The sequence below is a fragment of the Mytilus edulis genome, chromosome 7, assembly GCF_963676685.1.
Source record: "Mytilus edulis chromosome 7, xbMytEdul2.2, whole genome shotgun sequence".
NCBI lineage: Eukaryota > Metazoa > Mollusca > Bivalvia > Mytilida > Mytilidae > Mytilus > Mytilus edulis.
The window spans coordinates 58,183,981-58,207,879 of NC_092350.1; the positions used below are offsets into that span (position 1 = coordinate 58,183,981).

The window sequence follows — 23,899 nt, forward strand, 5'->3', positions numbered from 1 at the left end:
ATGACTATATACACCTGAAGACATGTTCTCACAAAGTTTCATGCTTGTATCACCACTTGCATGATTTGTGTAGTAAGCTGCTCAACTACATGTATATGATACCTCATTAACATCAATTATAATTGAACTTTACATAGGGGTAAAGTTAGGTTACCCTGTTCCTTTATCAACTAAAATGGTGTTAAATTATTATCAATATCATTTTAATTGTTTTTATTAAATTTCAGAAGCCAAATCATAGCTCTTACAATATTACCTCCGTTAATGTTCAGATGTCTCGTTTTGCCATAATTCTTTTAAGCGTTCTAATCTATCTAAATGAAATGTTTTTTGTCATGATTGTTATTTGTTACGCAAACAAATTGACTTGGACGACTTATTCTGGATCACCTTAGTTCGATTTACATACAGGGCAATAAAGTTTAAATGACATTGAATCTATTTCTTTTTCATTGAATAATAACTGGCTAGTCTGTGGTGCCATATAATTATCACTGTCTGTCTGTCCCGCTGTCAACATTTTATAACGCATGATAATTCAAAATTGTTACATTTCATTTCTATTTTTACAAAGTCTTTATAAATAAAATGTTTATATCTTTAAAAGGAAGGTATATGTCAACTTTTGAGATATTTTATATATGACATGCTATTCCAAATTGTTTCCGGGTATGTCAAATCTTCGGCTTGAGAACATTCGAAAAATGTGCTTAAAACTAAGTTTCGTCTTGAGAAACATCTATATGTGCTAGGATTTCAAAAGAAATACAGAATATTAATAATACATCGGTTTAATTTTGAAATGGAGACCGATTTTTGGTGTCAAATTAAATGTAAGGGAAAAATAGTAATTAACAATAAATAATCTCAATTTTAATCACCTTCAGATCAAGGCCTTGAATGAATTGAATACAGCTGTAATAATATGATATTATGTTTTTTATAAACACTTTCCATTTTGTGGTTAAAATTCAAATTTTTGGTTATAAAACTCAAGGATTGAAACAAAAAACCTAACTCACGAAAAGTAATCAGATCATGTCCGACTTAAGTAAGGTGTAGCTAAAAGTGTAGCTTCCTTTTTTTTATTATGACAATTACAAATCCGGTATTTCAATTGTGGAGTTGCAGTGATAGACAATTTACAAACGCTGCTTGTAAAGTCTTAAAGACTCGTGGTATTCAGTGTGCACCACATTTTTTATATGAAAACATATTGCAGTCATTCCTTAACTATAACATCTTGTTCGGATCAGTCTTTCGTTTTCTGTGGTTTGTGTACTGCACATTACAGGTGTTTGTCTTTTCGTCGATTTTCGTTTGCCATGGCATTATCAGTTTGTTTTTGACATAAGCGTTTGAATTTCTCTTTGGTGTACCCCCCCCCCCCCCCCCTCTTTGTTGAGTTCGATCTAAGAATTGTGTTTTGTGTAACTATAGTGAGAGGATAAAGTCCATATCTATTTATATGATTAGATGAAAGGTTTACATCAGTTCAAGGGTTTCGATGAAGTTTATTTTCTTGCTCTATTTTAACTTTTCAATCTTTTAAAGCATAATGTTGTCAAATATGTGACTTCTATATGTACATGAGGCCCCTCATGGGGGGGTCCTAGTAATCACATAATCACCATTTTTTTGCCAATATAATCACATAATCATTAAATATTTGCTTATCTTTAGTAATCAAATAATCATAAACTAAAAATACAGTCCTAGGTAATCAAATAATCATGAAATATTTGGCTTAATAATCAAATAATCATTAAAAAAGCGGCCAAGTAATCACATAATCAAAAACCCCATGAGGGCCCTCGTACATGTACGTTCTGTGTGTGTATGTTTAAAACTAATGCTGAAATTGTGTCTATCGTATTTGAAATACAAAAATAGTCCATAATTTGATTTATTAGGTTGAAGCAATTGTATTTATCATTCATTTTTATATCATAAGTATAATCGAAAATTGAGTTATTATGGGAAGAGTCTGTGTAGATTATTGTTCGAATAAATAAAATTGAGAATAAAGCATAACAACTACACAATTGTATCGTCGATGGTTTATCATTATTATCTAAACACTGCAAACTTTATTCCATGTTATGTCACAGTGGAAAATGCAAAAACAGGGGGAGGGGTTCCGGTGAATGGAAACCCTTTTTGCTTGACAACTAATGCTTTTGTATTGGAACATATGGTGTGACCACCTTTTTATATGACTCGCATATATTGGAACCCAAATTTAAAAAATTACTGGATCCACGTCTGTGTTTCCTATATATGTGTAAAGTATTTGTCGCTGGTTTAATTTATGATAAGGATTGTATGACATGTCGTTTCCAAGATATTGCCTTGTATCGTCCCTTGACTTATTGTTTCATTTTTTTGTTTTTGTATGGTGTATATGTTGACAATTTTACACAAATAGTCGTGTAAGTATAAGAGAAGGTTTGAAATCCTACCTGAACAACATGATTAAGCCTGTGCATATTTGTGCTAGTCCTTAGTCAGGAATACTATGGTTACAATTAACACCTATATACAATCGTCTGTTTGTACATATGAATATTATGAGTATAACGAAATCGGAAAAAATATCTTTTTGGGATTAAACGTCTACCTTTTAAACTTGTGATTTTGTTTTAAAAAATTTGGTTCATTTATATGTTTTGGAGTTTACGATGAAGTCCATTTCGCCGAACGTATGTATACTGACGGACTTTAAAACGCAAAATCATGATTGATCCGCAGATAAAGTCTACTCATTTTTACCATACATCTCTTTAGGAAAATACAATATCTGACTTACCTGGGGTCATTGAACATACTGGATCGTTGTGCGAATTTCCTAAAGTGAGATTTGAAACCAATAAATGATTTTTTTAAAGGTTTTTCTTTGTTAAACAATTCTTTGAATCCATACTCCGTCTAAAATCAGTCAAACAATGTTGCAACTCCATATTACCGAGACTGAGTAACACAAATCTAATTCAGTCCATAAGAATATTGCCGGCTGGAAAACGTGAACGCGTTGTAATCAGACAATTTGACGACAAAAAACTCGTTTTACTGTTCTTCCAACAGCGATACAAGTAGACAGGATTTGTTGATGACCATCAATGACCAGTTCAATATGAAGTGATAATGCAATGTCAATAGAATTTGAATCCTGTACAAGACGGTTGCAACTCTAACTGCTAAACAGACATATTCATGTCAAACATGTTTCCAAATAACTAAAATCCTAAAGAATCGACTTCAGCAAAAACATCCAATGCATTGAGTTTAAACTGCAAAATTGACAAAAGATATTGAAATTGGTGGGAAAAAGGCAAAATCAGTAGGTACAAACAGAACTCAAAAGATGCCCAACAGAATTGGTGGATATTTTCTGACAATCAATTTGTCGTTAGTTACAGAGAGTCATTACATTCGACGGTGAAACATTTATTGATAAGGGGAGAACAGGGTTTCATTGCATACCATATGCATTTGATTTGAACATTAAAATGACGTATCTAATTCTAGTTTCGAACTGTTATATTTGTTAGAAAATGAAATAAAGAATGAATTATGTTCATCATTTGTTTCAAGAAAAATGCATCTTTGAAAATGGAATTTAAAAGAATAATATAATGTTGCGTTTCTAAAGTCGGTCAGTATACATAATTGTTTAGGAGACAGCTGAAGCCCGCCTTTATGTGTGGAATTTTCTTGCTGAGTTGAAGATCTATTGCTCTGGGTTTTGGAAGAGTTGTCTATTTGACATATCACCCGTTTTCATTATCAATACTGTGTTCAATCTTTTTTTAGAAGACAAGAGAGTTTTAACCACTTGTTGACATGTACACTTGATTTATAGACATCTTGCGTTAAGTTGGTTTGTGTAAAAAAAATATAAAAAGCAGAACTGTCCATTCATAACCATTTTTAGCCGAAATGTCTTCGAACTAGCGCAATTCATTCATTTGTTATTTGTCTTTAATCCGCTGATTTGTCAGAGTAGTCTCCCTTCTCACATCAAATGTCTCTAAAGGTTATTGGTTTTTGGTATGAGTGACAATGAGACAACTCTCAATCCAAGTTACAATGTGAAAAAAATAAACCTTTATAGGTCAAATTACAGCCTTTAACACGTAGCCTTGACTCACAGGGGACAGCAGCTATAGAGTACCGGAACATGATTAATGTAAAACAATCAAACCAGGAAAACCAACGGTCTGATCTATATAAAAAAGAGAAACGAAAAACATCAACACACGACACCTACTGATCATCAGGTTCCAGTTACATAGGATAGATGCAAACAAATGCAGTGGGTTTAACCTTCACCCTTACATGAAACAGTTCTATAACATTACAACTTAGGAAGATACACTGTAGCAAAGAATATCAATTGAAATGTCTTGAATAGATCAAAAAGAAATATAAAAAACAAGTAAATATACACTAAACAAATTAATTTGATTAATGACACAACATAAATACAATATGTATATATTCTATACTGTCAACTACTTGGATAGAATTTGTATAAAAGACTATGATTAGAACAATTTTGTCGGTCATTAACTTGTATTGAGATTTTCACCTGAAATAAACAAGATAAATCGACCCTCACAATAATTTATGATTCGCCTTAAGCACTCATTTCGAAGATCGCCATTGTTTGCTTTTTGATCGAATGTACAATGGGAGGGGCTTGTAATTCAGTGGTTATGATATCGGTTGTTAATGTACATTATGTTTGTTTTCATCTGTTGTTTTGTCAATTAATCTGGTCATTGTTTTTCTCGTTTGAATTTTTTTAAATTTCGTTATGTTAGAACCTTTTGTAACCAGTATGGAATTATATCATTTCTGTAAATAGTATCTCCTTGGCAATCGTACCTTTTCGCTTACTAGTAATTGTATAATTGAGTAAATTTCATCAATCTGGTCGATGGCCTACACAGTAATGTGTAGGTGTCACATTCACAGATTAGGTCGCCGGTTCCATTTCGGTATTAATATCACGAATGATCTCAAAAGTACAGATTCCGTCTTCCGATACGGATGTGATACGGATGCACAACGATGTAACTACGGGTTTTGACGTATCTTCCAACTGAAGGATAATGTAGGACAGGGGTCATTAGGGAGTAAAACGGATCAGTACATTAAAAACAGTTTAACAAGGATATACTACGGTTGTTTAAGTCGTAGTCAAATGTTGCGCATGTTCAAAAATGGTCACGGATCGATATACAAGTACGTACTACTACGTATGACTACGGCTACAATACAGAAATCCACAGACCAATTGATACAAATTGTCATAAATGATGCTGGCTAATATCCGTAAATAAGCCAGCGTCAAATCTGTGAATGTGTGACCGCCCTTGAGCTTATATGGTAAATTTCTGAAGCACCCGAGTCTGCACTAAAATTTGCAATTAGCCTTTTCAGAATCTAAAGCATCATGGGTAATTTCATTGTTCGTTACCCAAAGTGAAAAAAACGTTACGTCATTGGTTGAATTTCCATTGTTTATAACGTTTTAAACCAATCAAAACGCTTTGGTGAACGCTTTCGAAAATATAACCCAGGATGCATTAGATTCTGAAACGGCCAATTGTTTGACTGTATTTTACTCTAGTTGTGTTCATTAAACCCTGAATAGCTGAACAGACGTGTAACTGCAGTAATGATATTTTCACGTTGTGTGTATTAGTTTAGAATTATTCAAACTTGACTTTTTAAGTCATAACTCACTACCACTCTCTAAATAGTATTGTTGCTTTGCATCACGGTACATAGCTATAAGTGTTAGTCGATATACTTGCCATCTTGAAATAATTACGTACCACATAAATATTGTGATTTGTTGTTTAATGAAGGCTGAAATACAACAAACGTTATTTGCTTAATAAAGGCAACAGAAGTATACCGCTGTTCGAAAGTCATAAATCGATTGCAAGAAAACAAATCCGGGTTACAAACTAAAACGAGGAAGACACATCACCTAGAAGAGGAAAACAACAAAACAACAGAAACACTTAAGTGCAACAAAAAAACAAACGACATTGCAACACACACAGAAACTAACTATAAGATAACTGCCATTTTTCTGACTTGGTACCGGGCATTTTAAGAATAAATGGTGAGTTTAACCTGGTTTTGTGGCTAGCCAATTCTCGCACATTTATTGCAATGTTCAATAAAACACTAAAATGACAGTATTACATGACAGGACTACAGTACAAATAAATGCATATTTCCTCTTTATAACTTTCTGATTTTGATTATATCATCTTCAGTATATTTTCAGGTAGTTTTAGTGTGGTTCATCACAAAATAATAATTTATCTTAAAGAAATGTGTATCTACGATTTCCATTTTTATAGAAAAAAAAGCTCTGTTTAATGTGATTGTGAATTCAATCTTTCTATTGAACACGGGGAATAGTAGTGAAAAGCGTAGAAACATCAACATTAAGTATGTGTATTTCAGTTCCGATCAACTGTCATTAATTTATGTTTATTTTACTATGCATGTATTGCACACTTAAACTCAATATTGAAATAATAATCATTAATACGTGTTAACTTGCTTGGTTAATCTGCAATATGCACCATTTGCTTTGCTAAATCATGTTCCTGTACAATATATACAAAAAACACATTACCTGAATTGTAAAACTTCTGTCAATCTAGGCACACCTCAAGAAAGACCCAACTCCAGAGTCGTGTCTATTTTTAAATGTTTTAATTTTTAACAAGTAAAGTGAACAAAATTTTAAAAGCATTGGTGTATAACGCAAGCTCTTAAAGTAGAACAACATCATTTTCACTGAAACTAAATATTTACTGCTGTATAATTATACTTATTGGTTTTGATTGTTAATGTCTTTATCACTCGAAATCATGTTACTCTTAATCAACATACATAAACATTCATAATGTATATATCTAAATACATTATATACTACAGAACAAGCAATCAAAATCGCAATTCAATCACCGGAAACTAGAAAATCACACTCAACAAATACACGTTGACAACTAAACAATGAACAGCCAGTTTAAAATTTCAGAAAAGTTCATCCTAATAATTATATATACCAAAGTTTATGTTCCAAGTCTAAGACATCCATTTTATATCAATCAATATTTAGAAATACCACATTTCAATACTAAATCAACAGCCACATGCACACATATAACCTTGAATGATGATAAAGCGAAGAGGGTCACAGCTTTTAGAAAAGTTAATCTTTGTATGCTTTGGATTTCAGATGCAACTTGAAGATATTTGTAATTTAACACATTTCCAGTAAATTTCAGACTAATGTACCAAATCAATCAAGTCTCATCAAGCATACTCGACAATTACTGTCCAATGAAAGAAAATCATTGGTCAAGTCTTTTGCATAGCTTTAAAAAAAATAATAGTACGCAGAAATATGAACTATTGTAAAGGGAGAATAAACTTACAAATTAATTATTGAGTGTTGGATTACTGTCTTTTAGCGTATTCATAACATCTCAATTGACTCATATATTTACAATACATATGTTTAATCAATACCAACAAACCAAAAATATTATGATAAACATTTAGTATACGTGATTAAACAATAATGTAACTAGTGCTGCAGGATCTGACCATTTTGGATCACACAAGACTATCCGGTTCATTTTTCGGTATGGCTATTCGTTTAACTATTTTATCTCACTTAAAGATATCTAACACACTTTATAAGATATCTTATATAGTTTATGAGATAGTTTATAAAATTTATAAGATATCTTATATAGCTTATAAGATATATAGCTTATAAGATATCTTATGTAGTTTTTAAGATATATAATATAGATTATAAGATATCTTATGTAGTTTAAAATATATAGTTTGTAAAACATCCTATATAGTTAATCAGATATCTAATAAATTATATGATATATCTTATACACTATATAAGATATCTCATGAAATAAAGTTTTCTTGCTGTGTTAAAGACCAATTGGTGGCCTTCTGCTGATTTCTGCTCTTTGGTCGAGTTGTTGTGTATCATGTAGAGTTTAGAAAAATACCAGTTCATTTCTTTCTAACCTAAATTTTGAAAAGGTTGTGTGGCATTTGTTATCGTTTGCCGAACGCTGCAAAAGTAGAAACAAATACATCGTTCAATCAGTGTTTACTGACCCTTTTCGAACTTTCAATAATGCATGCAAATGTTGTTTCTAAACATACTTGTTACGGGGTTATTAAATGCCGCCGGGTTCCTTCAACCAACATAGTAATAAATCACTAGACTTTTCACCGTTTTCTCTATTTCATATGTATGGAAGTGTGATGCCTATAATTATGATTATTACTAACAGTGTTTCGGGATTTTTTGCTCATACTGGTAATTAAGCATGGATCCCTTTTAAAAAGTCTCCCAACTCATGCAACTATTGCCTTGATTTATCGAGTTATTCTTTTATATTTGTTTTGGCACCAGGGCAAAGATTTCACGGTATTGTATGTTTTTTTGCATATTGTTCAAATGTTTTCTTACAATTTAACTAAAATTCAAGGTTGAAGTTAGAAACGAGTTCAAATGTTTTCTTATAAATTTTACTAAAATTCAAGGTTGAAGTTGGAAACGAATGTAGCGTTGTACTAACAAACGATGAACGACATTTGTATCACGAATGACGCTTGTCTGTGAAATCCATGCCCAAGTTTGCAAAAATGTGAAAACATTTTCGAATATCTGAACAAATACTTTCAATATGTTTCAAAATACATAGGTTAATGGGGACAGGCCAATTTTTCGCGCCTTCACCCTTTTTGACAAAATCCTTTTTTTGTTTGTTTTTTCCATTAATTTCAATTACTTTCGTGTTTTTCAGTGTACTATGAACATAAAATATACTAGAAATAATTTGCAATCGCTATTTACTTTCAATTCACAGCGATCACTGATACATCTCATAGAGAGAAGGTACTTCGCTTTGTACCTTATCATCTATTTTCCTACGCGAAATCTAGGGAGGAATCACTTTTCTAATTTATTACATTTTGTAAACAACTCATTCCCTTTGGGTCAGTTGTCATGAATCGTTTCCGCAAATATTCCTCTGTTTAAAGTGTCATCACTCTAAATATATTTGACGTCTATCGACAGAACAGATCAGTTTTGCTCGTCGTATCGTCGTATTTTGATTCGTAACTGACGGAAGTATTGTATGGGCGACAATTCTAAATCCAGTTCCTTCATCTGATGTTTCTAATGTTATTGAACAACATCATAAGGTACGAGAGTTTCCGATAACAGTATAAACAAAAAATAAACAGTAAACTTTCTCTACTTTATTTATACTTTAAACTGTTGTGAAGAACTCTGGTACATTATCGTGTTGTTCAATAACATTGATAGTAATTAAGTTCATTTATATGTTTCGGAGTTTAGTGTGACGTCCATTTTATTTGAACTAGTACTCAACTGTCCTAAGAGGCCAGCTGAAGCCCACTTACGAGGTCGGGATCTTCTCGCTGTGTTGATGGTGGCCTTGGCTGTTCTCTGCTGTAATGGGACGTAAGAAAAAGGAAGGGACAACAGTTATTGTATCCCTGTAATGTAAAGTTAAGAGAAATACTAATTTATCACACACTAAAGATTTTCATATTTTGCAATAGACTTCAGAGAAAAAATATACAATTGAAATATATATGTATATATATTTTCTGTGCTTTGAAAGAGACATGTGAAATTCCGATGATGACGTCAAAAAAAAAAGTGTGAATCAGATAATCAATATATAACAACACCAAAAAGTACATACTTTGCACAATCAATTCGATAAACGAAGGAAAATATAGTTTGAACAAATCATGGTTGCATACCTTGCAAGTATCATTTAAGCACTTTAAAATCAATGACTGCGGTTAGTTCATTTGATCATGTTGATATATGCCTTTTTGTGCTTTTTGGTTAAATATTTGCTTGTTTTATCGGTAGAAAGATACTTATGGTACTTGTACATTCTGTAATTATTGTTTATGATATTCCCGTATTGTTGTCTTTCATTTTGCTAATGTGCTGTTTCTTTATGCCTTTTAAATTTGGTGTTACTGTGAAAACCTGTTTGTTGCTCGTCTTTTATTTTTGCTATATTCTTTGTCTATATGCCTTTTCATGTTTCTTCGTTACATAAATGACGTGGCTCTGTACTTATATATCCCGACATTTTGTTATTGTACTATGGTAATTTTTTGTATTCTTGTCTTTGATATTTATTAATATGCTTGGTCTGTATGCCGTTGTGTGTATCTTTATTTCATGTTTGTAGTTTTTATAGGGATTGGCACTGTATTTTTGGCACTTTTTACCTATTATGTTTGTTGTTTTGTTCGCGCATGATTTTGATTTTGCCATTTGATAAACGACTTTCCGTTTTGAATTTTCCTCGTAATTCAGTATTTTTTGTGATTTTACCTTTTAATTTGTGAGTATTACAAAATACGTTATCAAAATATCAAGACCAAATAACATATTTAATCAAATATTCTATTATTATTCCTTATTCTGTATTTTTCATGCAAAAAATATGGTGATGTAAAGATAATTGTATATAAAATAAGCTGATTACAAAGACATTTCTGTAAAAAAAAAGTACCAATGGGACGAATACAAATATTCCCGCTTGTTCAAACAATCCAAGGACGACATTAACAGTAGTCCATTCTCTGTTATGTCAAATTTAGGGAAACACCAGTTTATTACACACTTAAAATTTTCATATTTCACTCTAGACTTCACAGGAAAATATATAATTGCAGTATATATAAAATTGAGAATGGAAATGGGGGATGTGCCAAAGAGACAATAACCCGACTAAAGAGCAGAACACGTGGACATGGACGTCATACTTAACTCTAAAACATATAAATGATCTGAAATTAAAAAAAAAACATTCAAGACTCACAATGCCAGAGTATCCTTGCTTGAAACAGTCGGGGATACGCGAGGGGGAGGCGGAAGGAGGTAAAATGTTTTGTGAGATCTCAAACCCTTCTTTTAAAGAAACATGATGTAAAATTCTGCCGATAAAATCATAATGATTATGCTATAAGATATTCCAGATATTACAAATGCAACATCAAGATGTACATAATTTGCATAATCAATTTGATAAACGAAGAAAAACAAAATCTGTTACAAATCAATGTTGCATATCTAGTCAATATCATTGAGTACTTTAACTAGCCTTAATTAGCAAATATAACAAAAAACTTAATAAAAATTTCAGGAAAAACTGATAAACTTCTAAAACTGTCGTTTATAAATTTTGAAATTATTTAGAAACCAAGGTTTCCACTCCCTCATGCAAAGTTGACTTTAGATAAATTTGGCTATTAATTTTTGCTCTTCAATGGTTTAGGTACTTATCATGCTTATACATCCTCGGATTTTAAATGTTTGGCTTCGAGCGTTCCTGATGAAGGTAAATCCAGAAAAACGCTTCGGACGCATGGAATTATTAAACGTGTTGTTTTCAATTTTTTTATTGAAATTATAGAGAGATCAAAGTTTCTAGAAACTACTAAGTATTCATATATCTATGCAAGACAACAGTATATGTATGTTAAATAACGATTGAAACAGTGCATCATAAGCCTATGAAGTTTTATATTATGTATTTAATGTAACGATATACTTTATATTCAGGTTGTACTATAATAAACAATTCTTCTTCTTCTTCTTCTATTTATGACTTAACAAGATAACAGCATTATCACAACTTCTATAAATCATATCCCTATGAAGGAAAACGTATACTATAAACGAATAAGAAAAAAGAGCACTGCTTCTGATTTTTCTTGTCGATACGCAATATCATAAAATCACGATTTACTCATATATTACAAAACATATTTCTAACACTTAAACAACAATACCAACAAACCAAGAATACTATGATAAGCATTTGCAGGGTTCCATGATTAAACAATAACATTACTAGTGTTACAGGATCTGACCATTTTGGATCACATAAGTCCACCCGGTTTCGGTTTACTATTTTTTTTAACTTCAACATGTTTAAGATATTAAATTAACTTTGTAAGTTATATTATAAAGTAAATGAGATATCTTAAACAGTTTATAGGATATCTTATATAGCTTATAAAATGTCTTAAAAATATATGATTTATACGATATCTTATAGAGCTTATAAGATATCTTATAAATCATATGAGATATCTTATATAATTTGAATTATATAATTTATAAGATATCTTATAAATTTTATGAGATATCTAGATATCTCATAAAGTGAAGTTATCTCGCTGTGGTGAAGACCCATTGGTGGCCTTCGGCTGTTTACTGTTCTTTGGTCAAGTTGTTGTCTATAATGTAGAATTGAGAAATATACCATTCACCTATAATTTAAGATTTTCACATTCCACTATAGGCCACAACATTGCACTAAATATTTTTTTTGTCTGTGCTCTTTTACAGAAATATAAAATGACACACAAATTAACAACTATAGGTCACCGTACAGCTTCAACAATCGCAAGGCTTATCCCGCATAGTAAGCTATAAAAGACCCCGAAATGACAATGTTAAACAATTCAAACGAGAAAACTAACGGCCTAATTTATTTACAAAAAATAAACGAAAAACAATTATGTAACACATAAACAAACGAAAACCACTGAATTACAGGCTCCTGACTTAAGACAGGCACATACATAAATAATGTGGCGGGTTTAAACGTGTTAGCGGGATCCCAAATCTCCGCCTAACCTGGGACAGTGGTATAACAGAACAACATAAGAACGAACTAAACAAATTAGTTGAAAAAGACTTAACTCATCAGATGGACAAAAATACAAGTGGGAGTGGCCGGGTACTTGTACATCCCAACAACAAAAGACATTAGGAACAGATCTTAGATTACTCGCAGTTAACTGACAGCTAGTTCAAAGCCACTAACAACTAATAATAAAATCATGCATCTAAGACTTAATTATCAATACATACACATCCGACATCCAATGGATTTAGTGTAAAGACGTCATAAACAGTCAGAGAAAAACATGACCTTGTGCAATGCCAAGATACAGGTATCGACATATTGTAGATCCATGAATGTGTATATGTATATAATATACTAGTAATATTTAGTTTGCTTTTAATTTACTGATAACAACATCAATATGTATACCAATAAACAAACAATATTCAATGATCTTATTAAAGTGTTGAATTGGTAACCTTTTTGAATAAGTTTATTTAAAGGAGCGATAAGTTTACAAGGATTGTTTCTAAATTTCAGGGCACGGTTAACAACATTTCCGTAAAAAGTATTTAAGGAACGTTGAATAATATAGAACATATGTTACATTTGCAACATAGACAAATTCATAATTTGTATAATCAATTTGATTAACAAAGAAAAATAAAGTCTGCTACAATTCATTGATGCATACCTTGTCATTGAAGTAATGTAATTTTTTTGTACATGCGAGAATATGAACAAAACATGGACAAAACAGTTATGTGTTATTTTTTTTTTTTTTTAGTGCTTAAATGGAATATACATTAATCTGTTAATTAGTGCTTTATTCAAGGAAATGTTTCGAAAATATTTGTTTTGAAAGGATTAATGATATACCGTTATCTTTTTCTGTTGTGAATATTAGTTTGAAATGCAAATGCGTTTTACAAAATCTAACTACACTGTCTACAGTAAAATCGGATGCTATTTCATCAGTTGAAGGTAATTTTCATTTTCTGAGTTTTCTAATGACAGATTATAGATGGTTATGTCTTGGATAACGTTAAACTAGTAAAACAAAATATGAGTGGACCACAACAACAATGAATAATATATAGTACAAGTAATAACCGTGAAAACATAACAAATATATATAAAAACAACTGTTGACTGTTGTATGAAAATACAGTCAAATCTCAACTCACAAATGATAAACACTATAATTTACATGTATACTCAAACAGGTAGTTATACCTGTGCAGTGTTTGAAGTAAAATTACAGTATAATCTCAATATTTCAAATATTTACATGTATATACATATGATAAACAGGTAATTATACCTGTGCAATGTTTGAAGAAAATTACAGTACTGATAATCTCTGCATTTGTGTGAGGTATTATTTTCCAGTCATCATTCATTATGTCCTAGTCAGACATTCAGTTCATTAAATTGCTTTAATAGTCTGTCAATTTTATATCCTAAAAAGTTTCTTATTTCAATAAAAGTTCTGATCTCTTGTCTTAATATTTTGAGTGGTTGTATAACTTTTATTTTTTTGTAAGACATATAGTATACTTTATATATTGTGTAATGGATAATAGTTAAAAGTAAATTTAGTTCATAGTACTCTTTATCATGTATTTTATATCTCAAAGCTATGCTTTTTAGATTAATAACATGTCTTCCAATATTTAATTTCTTAAGAATGTGTTGTACTTTTTCCCAGAATAATTCAAAATATGAACATTTGAGGAAGAAGTGTTCATAATTTTCTATATGTTTACAGTGTAAGCAGGTATCTGTTTCTACTATATGCCATTGTTTTAATAATTGATTACAGGGAAGTATATGATAAAGTAGTTTCCATCTAAATATTTTATATCTATTATCATCTAAAAATGTAAAAATAAATTTTAATGTTTGATATGCTAGATTAGTATTTTCTAGTGTAACATATGATTTCCATTTTAAAAAGCCAATAGGTGTTTGCATTTCCTTTGCTTCAAGTAAGAAGATATAAATATCATGGTTATTTAGGGTTTGAATAGGTTTTTTGTTGATGATGTTCAGATTTTCTTTTGTGTTTATATTGACTTGTGTATGTTTAGAAGGTGAGTTTTTGATGATATTGGTCCACTGTTTTGGAATAGCTTTCTTCAGTTTTGTAAGCTCAGCTATCCAGTTTTCCTTATTTTTTAGTTTACTTAGTATGATGTCTGAGTTTATATTTCCATCTTTATCTAATAAATCATTTATAACCAGAATGTTGCTTTGTATCCAGTTTTTAAACAGTAAACATTTATTGTTGATGTTAATATATTTATTGCCCCATATTATTTGTTTCCTTATTTCCCAAAACATTGTAGGCTTTCGTATAGTTTTTTCTTTTGCTTTTATCCAGGTCTTTATTAACTGCATATAAAACTATGGGATTTATTTTATAATATCTTTTTCAATTATATTTATATTGGCTATATTCATCTTGAATATTAAAAAATTATCTCCTAACGTATTCAAAAAATATTTTGGAATTATCTTCCAATTTTGCTCATCATTTTCTTCAAACAATAATTGTTTTATCCATTTTAATTCAATTGTTGAAATATAGGTATCTATACTAATCATTTTTAATACCGCTTCCGTATAATTTTGCGACAAATTATCTCTTTTAATCATATCTATTTTTCCATTCCATATTTAATGAATGGCTATTATTCATTTTGAATTTATTGAACCATAAAACTAATTTTTGACTCCTCACATTGAATAATCCGCGAAGCGGATTATGTAAAATGTGAAGAGTCAACAATTAGTTTTATGGTTCAATAAAATCAAAATAAATTATTGCCATTCATTATAAATAAATTTCTATAAAAAATAAGGCTCAAAGAATTTTCTATATTAATTATATTAAAACAATAACAACGTACACACAAGTTGGCGTATGAATATACAACGTCAGAGTGGGCGTGTCGCCATAAAAATTGAAAACATTGAAAATAAAACTAATAATTTTAACCAATCAGAAGACAGTAAATACACCAACTTTATTTATATAGTTATATATCTTACTTTTAATGTTTTGTATAAAATCTTTTGGTAATATCATATTGCTTGCTATATATGTTAAGTTTGGCAGTATTAGAGACTTGACTACAGTTATTCTTCCTAGCATACTTAGCTTTCTTTTTGACCACATGTTTATAATTTTTTCAATTTTATCAGCTTGTTTTTGACAATTAAGTTTTTTACAGTTTTCTTTATTATAGCCAAAATAAATTCCTAAACTTTTTAGGTCCAATTGATTCTTTCGAATTTATCTTTAGTATGTTTAAGTCTGCCTAGTCAAATTCCTTCAGTTTTAGTTCTATTTAATTTTAATCCTGAGAATGAGCCAAATGTTTCTATTAAGTTCATGACTAAAGATATTTCCTTTTTGGATTTTAAAAATAAGGTTGTGTCGTCAGCCAATTGACAATTTTTATACTACAGTCTTTTCCATTTAATTTAATTTCGAACCCTTTGATATTTTTCTCAGATCTAATTCTGCATGCTAATACCTCCACCGCGAGTACAAAAATCAAAGCGGACAACGTACATCCTTGTCGAATTCCACGACAGATCGGAAAGGGGTTTGATATCCACCCATTATTTACAATGCACCCTGATATACCATTGTATATAGTCTAAACCCAGTGTATAAAATCTTTTTTAAATCCAAATTTGTTTAATGTTTGTATCATGAAAAGCCATTCAATTGAATCAAAAGCTTTTGAAAAATCTAGAAATAAAATTGCTCCTTCAACATTGAAGTTTTCAGCATAGTCAATGACATCTTGTATTTGTCTTATATTAAATCCAATGTATATATTTTTTACATAGCCCTTCTGGTCCGCATTAACAATATTGGGTAGAACTTTTTTTAGTCTTTGTGCAAGTGTTTAAGCAAGAATGTTAACATCTACATTTAATAAAGTTATTGGCCTATAGTTATCCAGAGATTTTGGATCATTTTTTTTAAAGATCAATGAAATTGCCCCCTTTTTTTGTGAATTGGTCAAACTTTTCTTGTTATATGACTCATTATATACTTTGGTTTGTATCTTTTGAATTTGGGGCCAAAATTTTCTGTAGAATTCTACATTAAGTCCATCTAAACCTGGTGCTTTATTAAGTTTCATTTCAAACACTGCTTCTGAAATTTCTTCTGATGTCACTAGCCCTTCTAAACTATTACTATCTTTATCTGAAAGTTTTTTTTTCTATTTTAGTATTTTGAATATACTCTTTAGTATGTAAGTTATCTTGATTTGAGGATTTATATAGTTTTTCATAATATTTTACTTCCTCTTTTAAAATTTCTGTTTGGTCTGTTATAGTATTGCCTTTATTGTCATACAATTCTTTTATAGTTTTATTTATTTGTCTTGATTTTTCTAAATTCAAGAAAAAAGCAGTATTTTTTTCACCTTCTTCTATCCATTTTGCCCTTGACCTTATTTGAGCTCCTTTAGTTTTTTCAAGGTATAATTGATTTTAATTTTCAGATATATTATTTATTTGCGAAAGTAGTTCAGAATTATTAGTACTTTCACTTTGGTCTAATTTAGTATTTAGCTTATTAAGGTCGTTTTAATAAGTTTGAATTTTATCTCTTTTTTGTTTTGCTTTTCGTTTGCCAAAATCTAGACTGATGTCCCGAACTTCAGATTTAAAGTTGTCCCACAGTATACCTAAATTTTCTGTCGTTTTTTCTATTTTTTTCATAACATTTTATTAGTTTTTCTATATTACAACAGTAGTCTCTATCATTCAGTATTGATGAATTTAATTTCCAGTATCCTTTTCCTTTGTTTACTTCTTGAGTTCTGATTTTTAATGAAATACCGTTATGGTCTGTTGATTTTAATATAATAGGCCTTATATCTGCTTTGACTATTTGTGATTTACATTCTTTACTTACAAGGAAGAAGTCGATTCTAGTTGCTTCTTATCTTGATTTTCTACGCCACGTATATTGAAGTTGTGTTGGTTTTTTTTATCTCTCCATATATCTATGAATTTGAAATATTTTATGAGCGTTTTAAGCCCGTGAACTGGTTTGTCGAATTTGTTTTTTGTTTTTTTATTTTTTGTATCATTAATTTTTAGAATATCATTAAAATCTCCTCCCATTATAATTTGACCTAAGCTATGTTCTAGAGTCCAGTCTTTTACTTTTTTAAAGAAGGCATTTCTTTTTTTTGTTATATTTGGTGCATATATATTTATAAGAGAATAGACATTATCTCCTAGTTCAACATTAATTGATAGATAACGTCCCTCCTGATCTTTAAATTCATTTATAATGTTATATTTTGTTTGTTTTGTAAACCAAATAGCTACACCCCTTGATGCGCTACTACCCCAACTATGAAAAATTTCTCCAGGTAAGTCATTATTTAAATTGTCATTCATACTTCTGGTAAAATCTGTTTCTTGCATCATTAAAATTTGACATTTTTGCTGTTTGCACCACTCAAATAATCTTTTTCTTTTTTCAGATTGCAGTAAACCTTGAGTGTTTACAGAACATATGTGAAGTGGATTAGGAGCCATTTGTCTGAAAAGGTAAGTTTGTTTACTTTTTTTATTTTCCTTCATTATTTGTTTGTTCTTTCCGTTTATTTTATTTATTCCGATGACGTACCTATGTATTGTTAACTCTGTCCTTAATTTAAATGACCTAGTTTGTTGGACCTTATAACATCTCATGTGTGTATTGACACTGTCACATGATGAGTGTAAATATAAACAGTACCACATGATTTTGCTATCATGTGACGTTTGTAAATAAAAACAATACCTTGTGTTTTCTATATTAGTTGATTCAAATTTGTTTATTGTAATGAGGGTTTTGCATAAGTTCTGATTTTTTCCCTGTTTAAATACCATAAACTAGTATGTATCTTGTAACAATATTTTTCATCCTTGCATGCAACTTAGCAGCATTTAAATTTAAATGTATACACTTGTTCACCAACTTATTTTTGCATACAATACAAATAATGTGACATCCTTTTGTCGCATTGGTTTCATTAAACCACATGCAGACTAAATATTTTTGTATATTTGTTTTGTATAAACATAAGAACATTGTTAATACAATGAGATATTTACAATTAAAAAAATACATTGTATATTTAATGTGTTATTGTGTCATATTACTATTCTTGCAGTTACTTTTTCTGCTTTTTTGAACAATTTTCTCTTTGATGTAATTCTTCTGGAGGTGACTTTTCGAATACGTTCAAAAGGCATTTCACATTTGTTAACTTTGGTGTTTTTGGTACTGTTTCACTAGTTGTATTTGATGTTCTAACAACATGTACATATTCTGACATATTACTTTGTGTTTGATTCTGTTTTTTTGCTTTTTTTTTCCGTCGTTCGTCATTTCTCCTGATATTGTCTTTTGGGGTGTTTTGGGTTTCCTGTGGAATTGACTGAGATGGATTTATGTTTTCTGTGTCGCTTTCTGATTTTCTTTATTGTTTAGATTTTCCTTGGATTCTGTTGATTTACCATCAGTTTCATTTCCTTCTTCATCTCCTGTTTGTGCTTTTGATGTTTCGTCTTCTTTCTCTTCCTCAGATTCTGAAATTTCTGTATTGTCTTGTTCATCCTCTGTGAACATACCTTCAGTGCACGCGTCTTGTTTGTGACCAGACTTCCCACACCCTTTACATTTTTAGTCGTTTGTACACTCACCAGCTATGTGTCCTTCTTCAAAACACTTTCTACAGATTATTTTCTGGTTGTTTCTTGGCTGTCCATAATGTATTATATTTGCAGAATACTTTCCTATTTTCAGAAATCTTGGAAGATGGTTTTCAAATTTCAGGCAAATGATTATACGGTCTCCTGTTTGACAATTTGTATTGAGATCTTTGTACCTTAACCGTTCTCTGCAGTGTGAACGTATTTTGATGTTATATCTTTCAAAAACATATAGTATTTCTCCGTCGTCTGCGGATAATGGTATGTCTTTAACCCTGACTCTAATACTATCTTCTTTGTCATATTCTGTGAAGCGGGGATTTCTGGTATAGATTGTCATGCTCTGACCTCTAATAGAAAGTCCTTTGGATATGAGTGTTTCTCTATAACTTTTTCTATCTAAATATATTCACCATAGACCTTTGACGCGTTGCAATCCTCGTATTGTATGCTTTTTAACTACTTGAGACAGGTTATAGAACATTTCTGTGTTGGAAAAGTTCCAGTATTTCTTTTCTATAGATTTACCATCAAACCGCTCTTCTACTAGAATAAATACTGGCGTTTGTGCTTGAAAGTTTGATGATAGCCCTATTGGATCTTCAACTTTTTTACTTTGTATCTCAGTCCTCACGGCCTCGGCATAGGACGCCATTTTGTCGTTGTCTTTGTGTTCAGTTTGTTTATCATTTTGAGTTGCCATTTTTACTTTATTTTATTTTGTATGTAAAAACTTTTTGTTTCCCACCTTACAATGATGAATGTTTATGTCATCTAAATCGTTTTCTGTATCAAATTCTTCAATTTACACTAGTAATACACCTTTTCTTTCTCTCGAGTCAGTTCGTGTCCTTGGAGCAAAAGGTGCTCTCGAAAAGTCCGTATGTGTTATACTGGCACTCTTTTAGTCTGTTTCAGAAATTGAAGCCAAATTGTATCACAAATGAAGCTCGTCTGTGATATCTATGCCCAAAATTGCAAAAATGTGGAAACCTTTTCGAATATCTTAAGAAATCCTTTCAATATAATTCAAAATGCATAGGTTATAGGGGACAGGACAATTTTTATTTTGCCCCCCCTTTTTTTTAATTCCATTATTTTTGTGTTTAACCTTGTAATATGAACATAAATATATTAGAAATAACTTGTTTTTACTCATCTTCGCTAGCCAAGGGTTACGATCCACTCCCGCTCTCTCCACCCTTGGCGGATTAAGCTAACATTTGTGAAAACAATGTTGCGCCACCTATCGGGAGATAAAAGTCACGCCCATTCCGAATACATTATTCTTAACCAATGGTAGCACTTGAACTCTTCAATTTAGAGGTAAAAACACAGTACCGTCTAGATTCTTCACACGTGGTAAAGCCGGAAACGAAAATATACGAGTCAACATTCATGTATAAGTGCATGAAACATACACAGGAACTTCTATTAGTTGATTAAAAACATTCAAGTTGTAACAAAATATAGTCGTATGTTTAGGGATGTAAAGACTTGTTGCACAATAAACACGTGGCAATTGTTTACAAACACCTTCTACATTTACATGTGATCATGTTATGTACGCTTTTTGATTGGATGCAGCGAGTTTCGACTGCAACCAATGAAAATCCTTATCCTGTGTCTACGAAATTTTATCTCAATCCGCCAAGGGTGGAGAGAGCGGGAGTGGATCGTAACCCTTGGCTAGCGAAGATGGTTTTTACTATCCACAGCGGTCACTGATATATTATATACAGAGAAGATATCTCACTTCGTACCTTATCACCTATTTTCCTACGTGAATTCTAGGGGGAATAACTTCCTATCAAATATTTAATTTCATTTAGGTCAGTAAGCTTTAACCGTTTTTGCAAATACTCCCCTGTTTAATGTGCCATGGCTTTAGATATAAATCGACCATCGTCATTTCGTCTTATTTTGATTCTTAATTGACGGAAGTATTGTATGGGCGACAACTTTAAATCCGGTTCCTGCATCAAATGTTCCGAATGTTATTGAACAACATAATAAGATACGAGAGTATCCCATGACAGTTTAAAGTATAAATAAACTGTAAATTTGCTCGAGTTTATTTAAATTTTAAACTGTTATAGGAAACTCTGGTACCTTATTGTGTTGTTGAATAACATCAAGAGTCGTGGTGAAGTGGTTAATGCATCGGACTACTAACACAAAGGTTCCTGATTCGATTCCCGTTCCGGGATGAAAATTTCAGGGACTGAATGTTCGAATCTCCCTTGACACCATTTGCGAGTATGGTCTTGAGGAAACGATGATAATCCGTCGGAAGGGAACGATAAATGGCTGACCCGTGTCAAGAGAGAGTCATATCTCTTGCACGTTAAATACACCATTGTAGATTTCGAAAAAGAACAGGCTAATGCCGCTACAAGGCAGCACTCGCACCCTCACCCGCAAAGTGGAAAGGGAATATCTATGACGAGTTTATTTAATACAAGTTACAAAACTTGTTTCCCAATCCACTATATATAAATATGTTGAAACTAATCAATAGTAATTAAGTTCATGTATACGCTTCGGAATTGTGTGTGATATCCATTTTCATTGAACAAGTTCACAAATTTCTTAAGCCAGCCTCCTGGTGCGGGATTTGCTCGATGTGTTGAAGAACTATTGTGGCCTTTGACTGTTTTTGCTATTTTGTCGGGTTGTTGCTCTTTGATGTATTTCCAATTTCCATTCTCAATTTAATAAAATTACTTTTGTTTGTCGCTGATATATAGATCATTGCAAATATCTCCCCACTGATCCATTCATGCACAAAACAAGTACTACTTGGCATATGAAAAAAGTAAATTAGAACTGTGAAAGTACTGTGAGTCGGTTTCACCAAAAAAAAAAATGGACTAAGATCGGTTGTAATTATACTGAATTGTTCATGACTTTTTTTATCAATCTTAGTCGTATGTTTTTTTTGTGAAACTGACTCCTGTAATGTAATCAGGTAAAACTAAGAAACATACCAATTTATTATACACTAACCATTTTCATATTTGACCTCAGAGAAAATGTATATCATTGAAATGTATAATATGTATAAATATTTTCTGTGATTTGAAAGAGACCTGTGAAATTCCGATGATGAAGTCAATTAAGATAGTGTGGATAACATAAACAAGATGTAACAACATCAAGATGTAAATAATTTACACAATCATTCGATGAACGAAGAAAAACAAAGTCTGTAACAAATCATGGTTGCATACCTTGTCAGTATCATTAAAGCACTTTAATTTGCGAGTATTACAAATATCAAGACCAAATGACGTATTAATAAATAAAAGAAAGATTACAGTTTCTGTAAACTATTTCCGATATATTTACCAGGCAAAACTATTTGTTTTGATGTTTAAATATGTTACAAAATAGTCCCAAGTCCTGTAAACCTTATACATATCTTCGTTTTGACAAAATGTTATATTAATGAATAAAGGAACGATCATAGTTTCTGTAAACATACTTTATGTCTATAGCAGGCTTAAATGTTTATATCAATAGTTAAACTCGTGAAAAGAATGATCGCAACTTCTATAAACTACATGTCCAATGAATGTAAGGACAACATATAATATTACCAATTATAAAAAAGGATCACAGGTTCAGAAATTTGTTGTTCATACCTTGTATCATCAACAGACATTTTATTTCATAATCAAACAAAGGAGTATTAAAAATTGTATGACGATCTACGTGGACATACGTTTTAAGATTTTCACATTTCATTCTTGACTACAAAGAAAAATATATAATTATACTTTACATATACATTATATTTACTCTTTAAAAGAAACATGTAAAAATTTGCTGATAAAATCACGCAATGATTATGTTGATCAAGAAGTAATTAATAAAGTTTGAATAAGATATTCGAGATGTAACAAGTGCAACATCCAGATGTACATAATTTGCATAATCAATTTGATAAACAAAGAAAAACAAAGTCTGTTACAAATCATTGTTGCAAAACTTGTGATTTAAGTAATTTAATTAGCCTTAACTTGCAAATACAACGAAAAAATACTTTTATAAGAAATATCATAACAAAATGATATACTACCAAATTAATGAAAGAACACAGTTTCTGTAAACGATACCCAACATCAATTTCAAGCAAAAACATTTGTAATAATGATCAATATAAAAATAAGAAGATGTGGTATAATAGCCAATTTGACAACACTCAACTAGAGACCAAATTACATAGAAGTTAACAACTATAAGTCAGCGAACGGCCGTCAACAATAAGCAAAACCCCTACCGCATATTAATGCAGCTATAACTGGCGTACAAACATATCAAAAGAAGGGTTACAAACCGTATGTCATATCTGCAATGGCAGAACAAAATAGTCT

At 31.0% G+C, this 23,899-nt stretch overlaps 2 protein-coding genes across 8 annotated transcripts in view; both read left to right on the forward strand.

Moving 5' to 3' along the window:
* LOC139481878 (MAM domain-containing glycosylphosphatidylinositol anchor protein 1-like) overlaps nt 1-23,899 on the forward strand; it is a 111,841-nt gene that overhangs the window by 16,485 nt on the left and 71,457 nt on the right. The gene's annotated exons all lie outside the window — the stretch shown is intronic.
* The window catches only part of LOC139481876 (MAM domain-containing glycosylphosphatidylinositol anchor protein 1-like), a 52,677-nt gene continuing 38,571 nt past the window's right edge, over nt 9,794-23,899 (forward strand). Inside the window, exons 1-2 of one of the 7 annotated variants that reach the window (XM_071265392.1) lie at nt 9,794-9,917; nt 18,305-18,371. Coding sequence is in view for 3 of the 7 variants with exons in the window: in XM_071265385.1 (XP_071121486.1) it covers nt 13,740-13,760 (21 nt within the window). In the remaining 4 variants the exon portion in view is untranslated. Of the gene's footprint in view, nt 9,918-13,463; nt 13,761-18,304; nt 18,372-23,899 lie in introns of those variants that run through there. The other 6 variants (XM_071265390.1, XM_071265391.1, XM_071265389.1 and 3 more) reach the window with 6 other exon arrangements.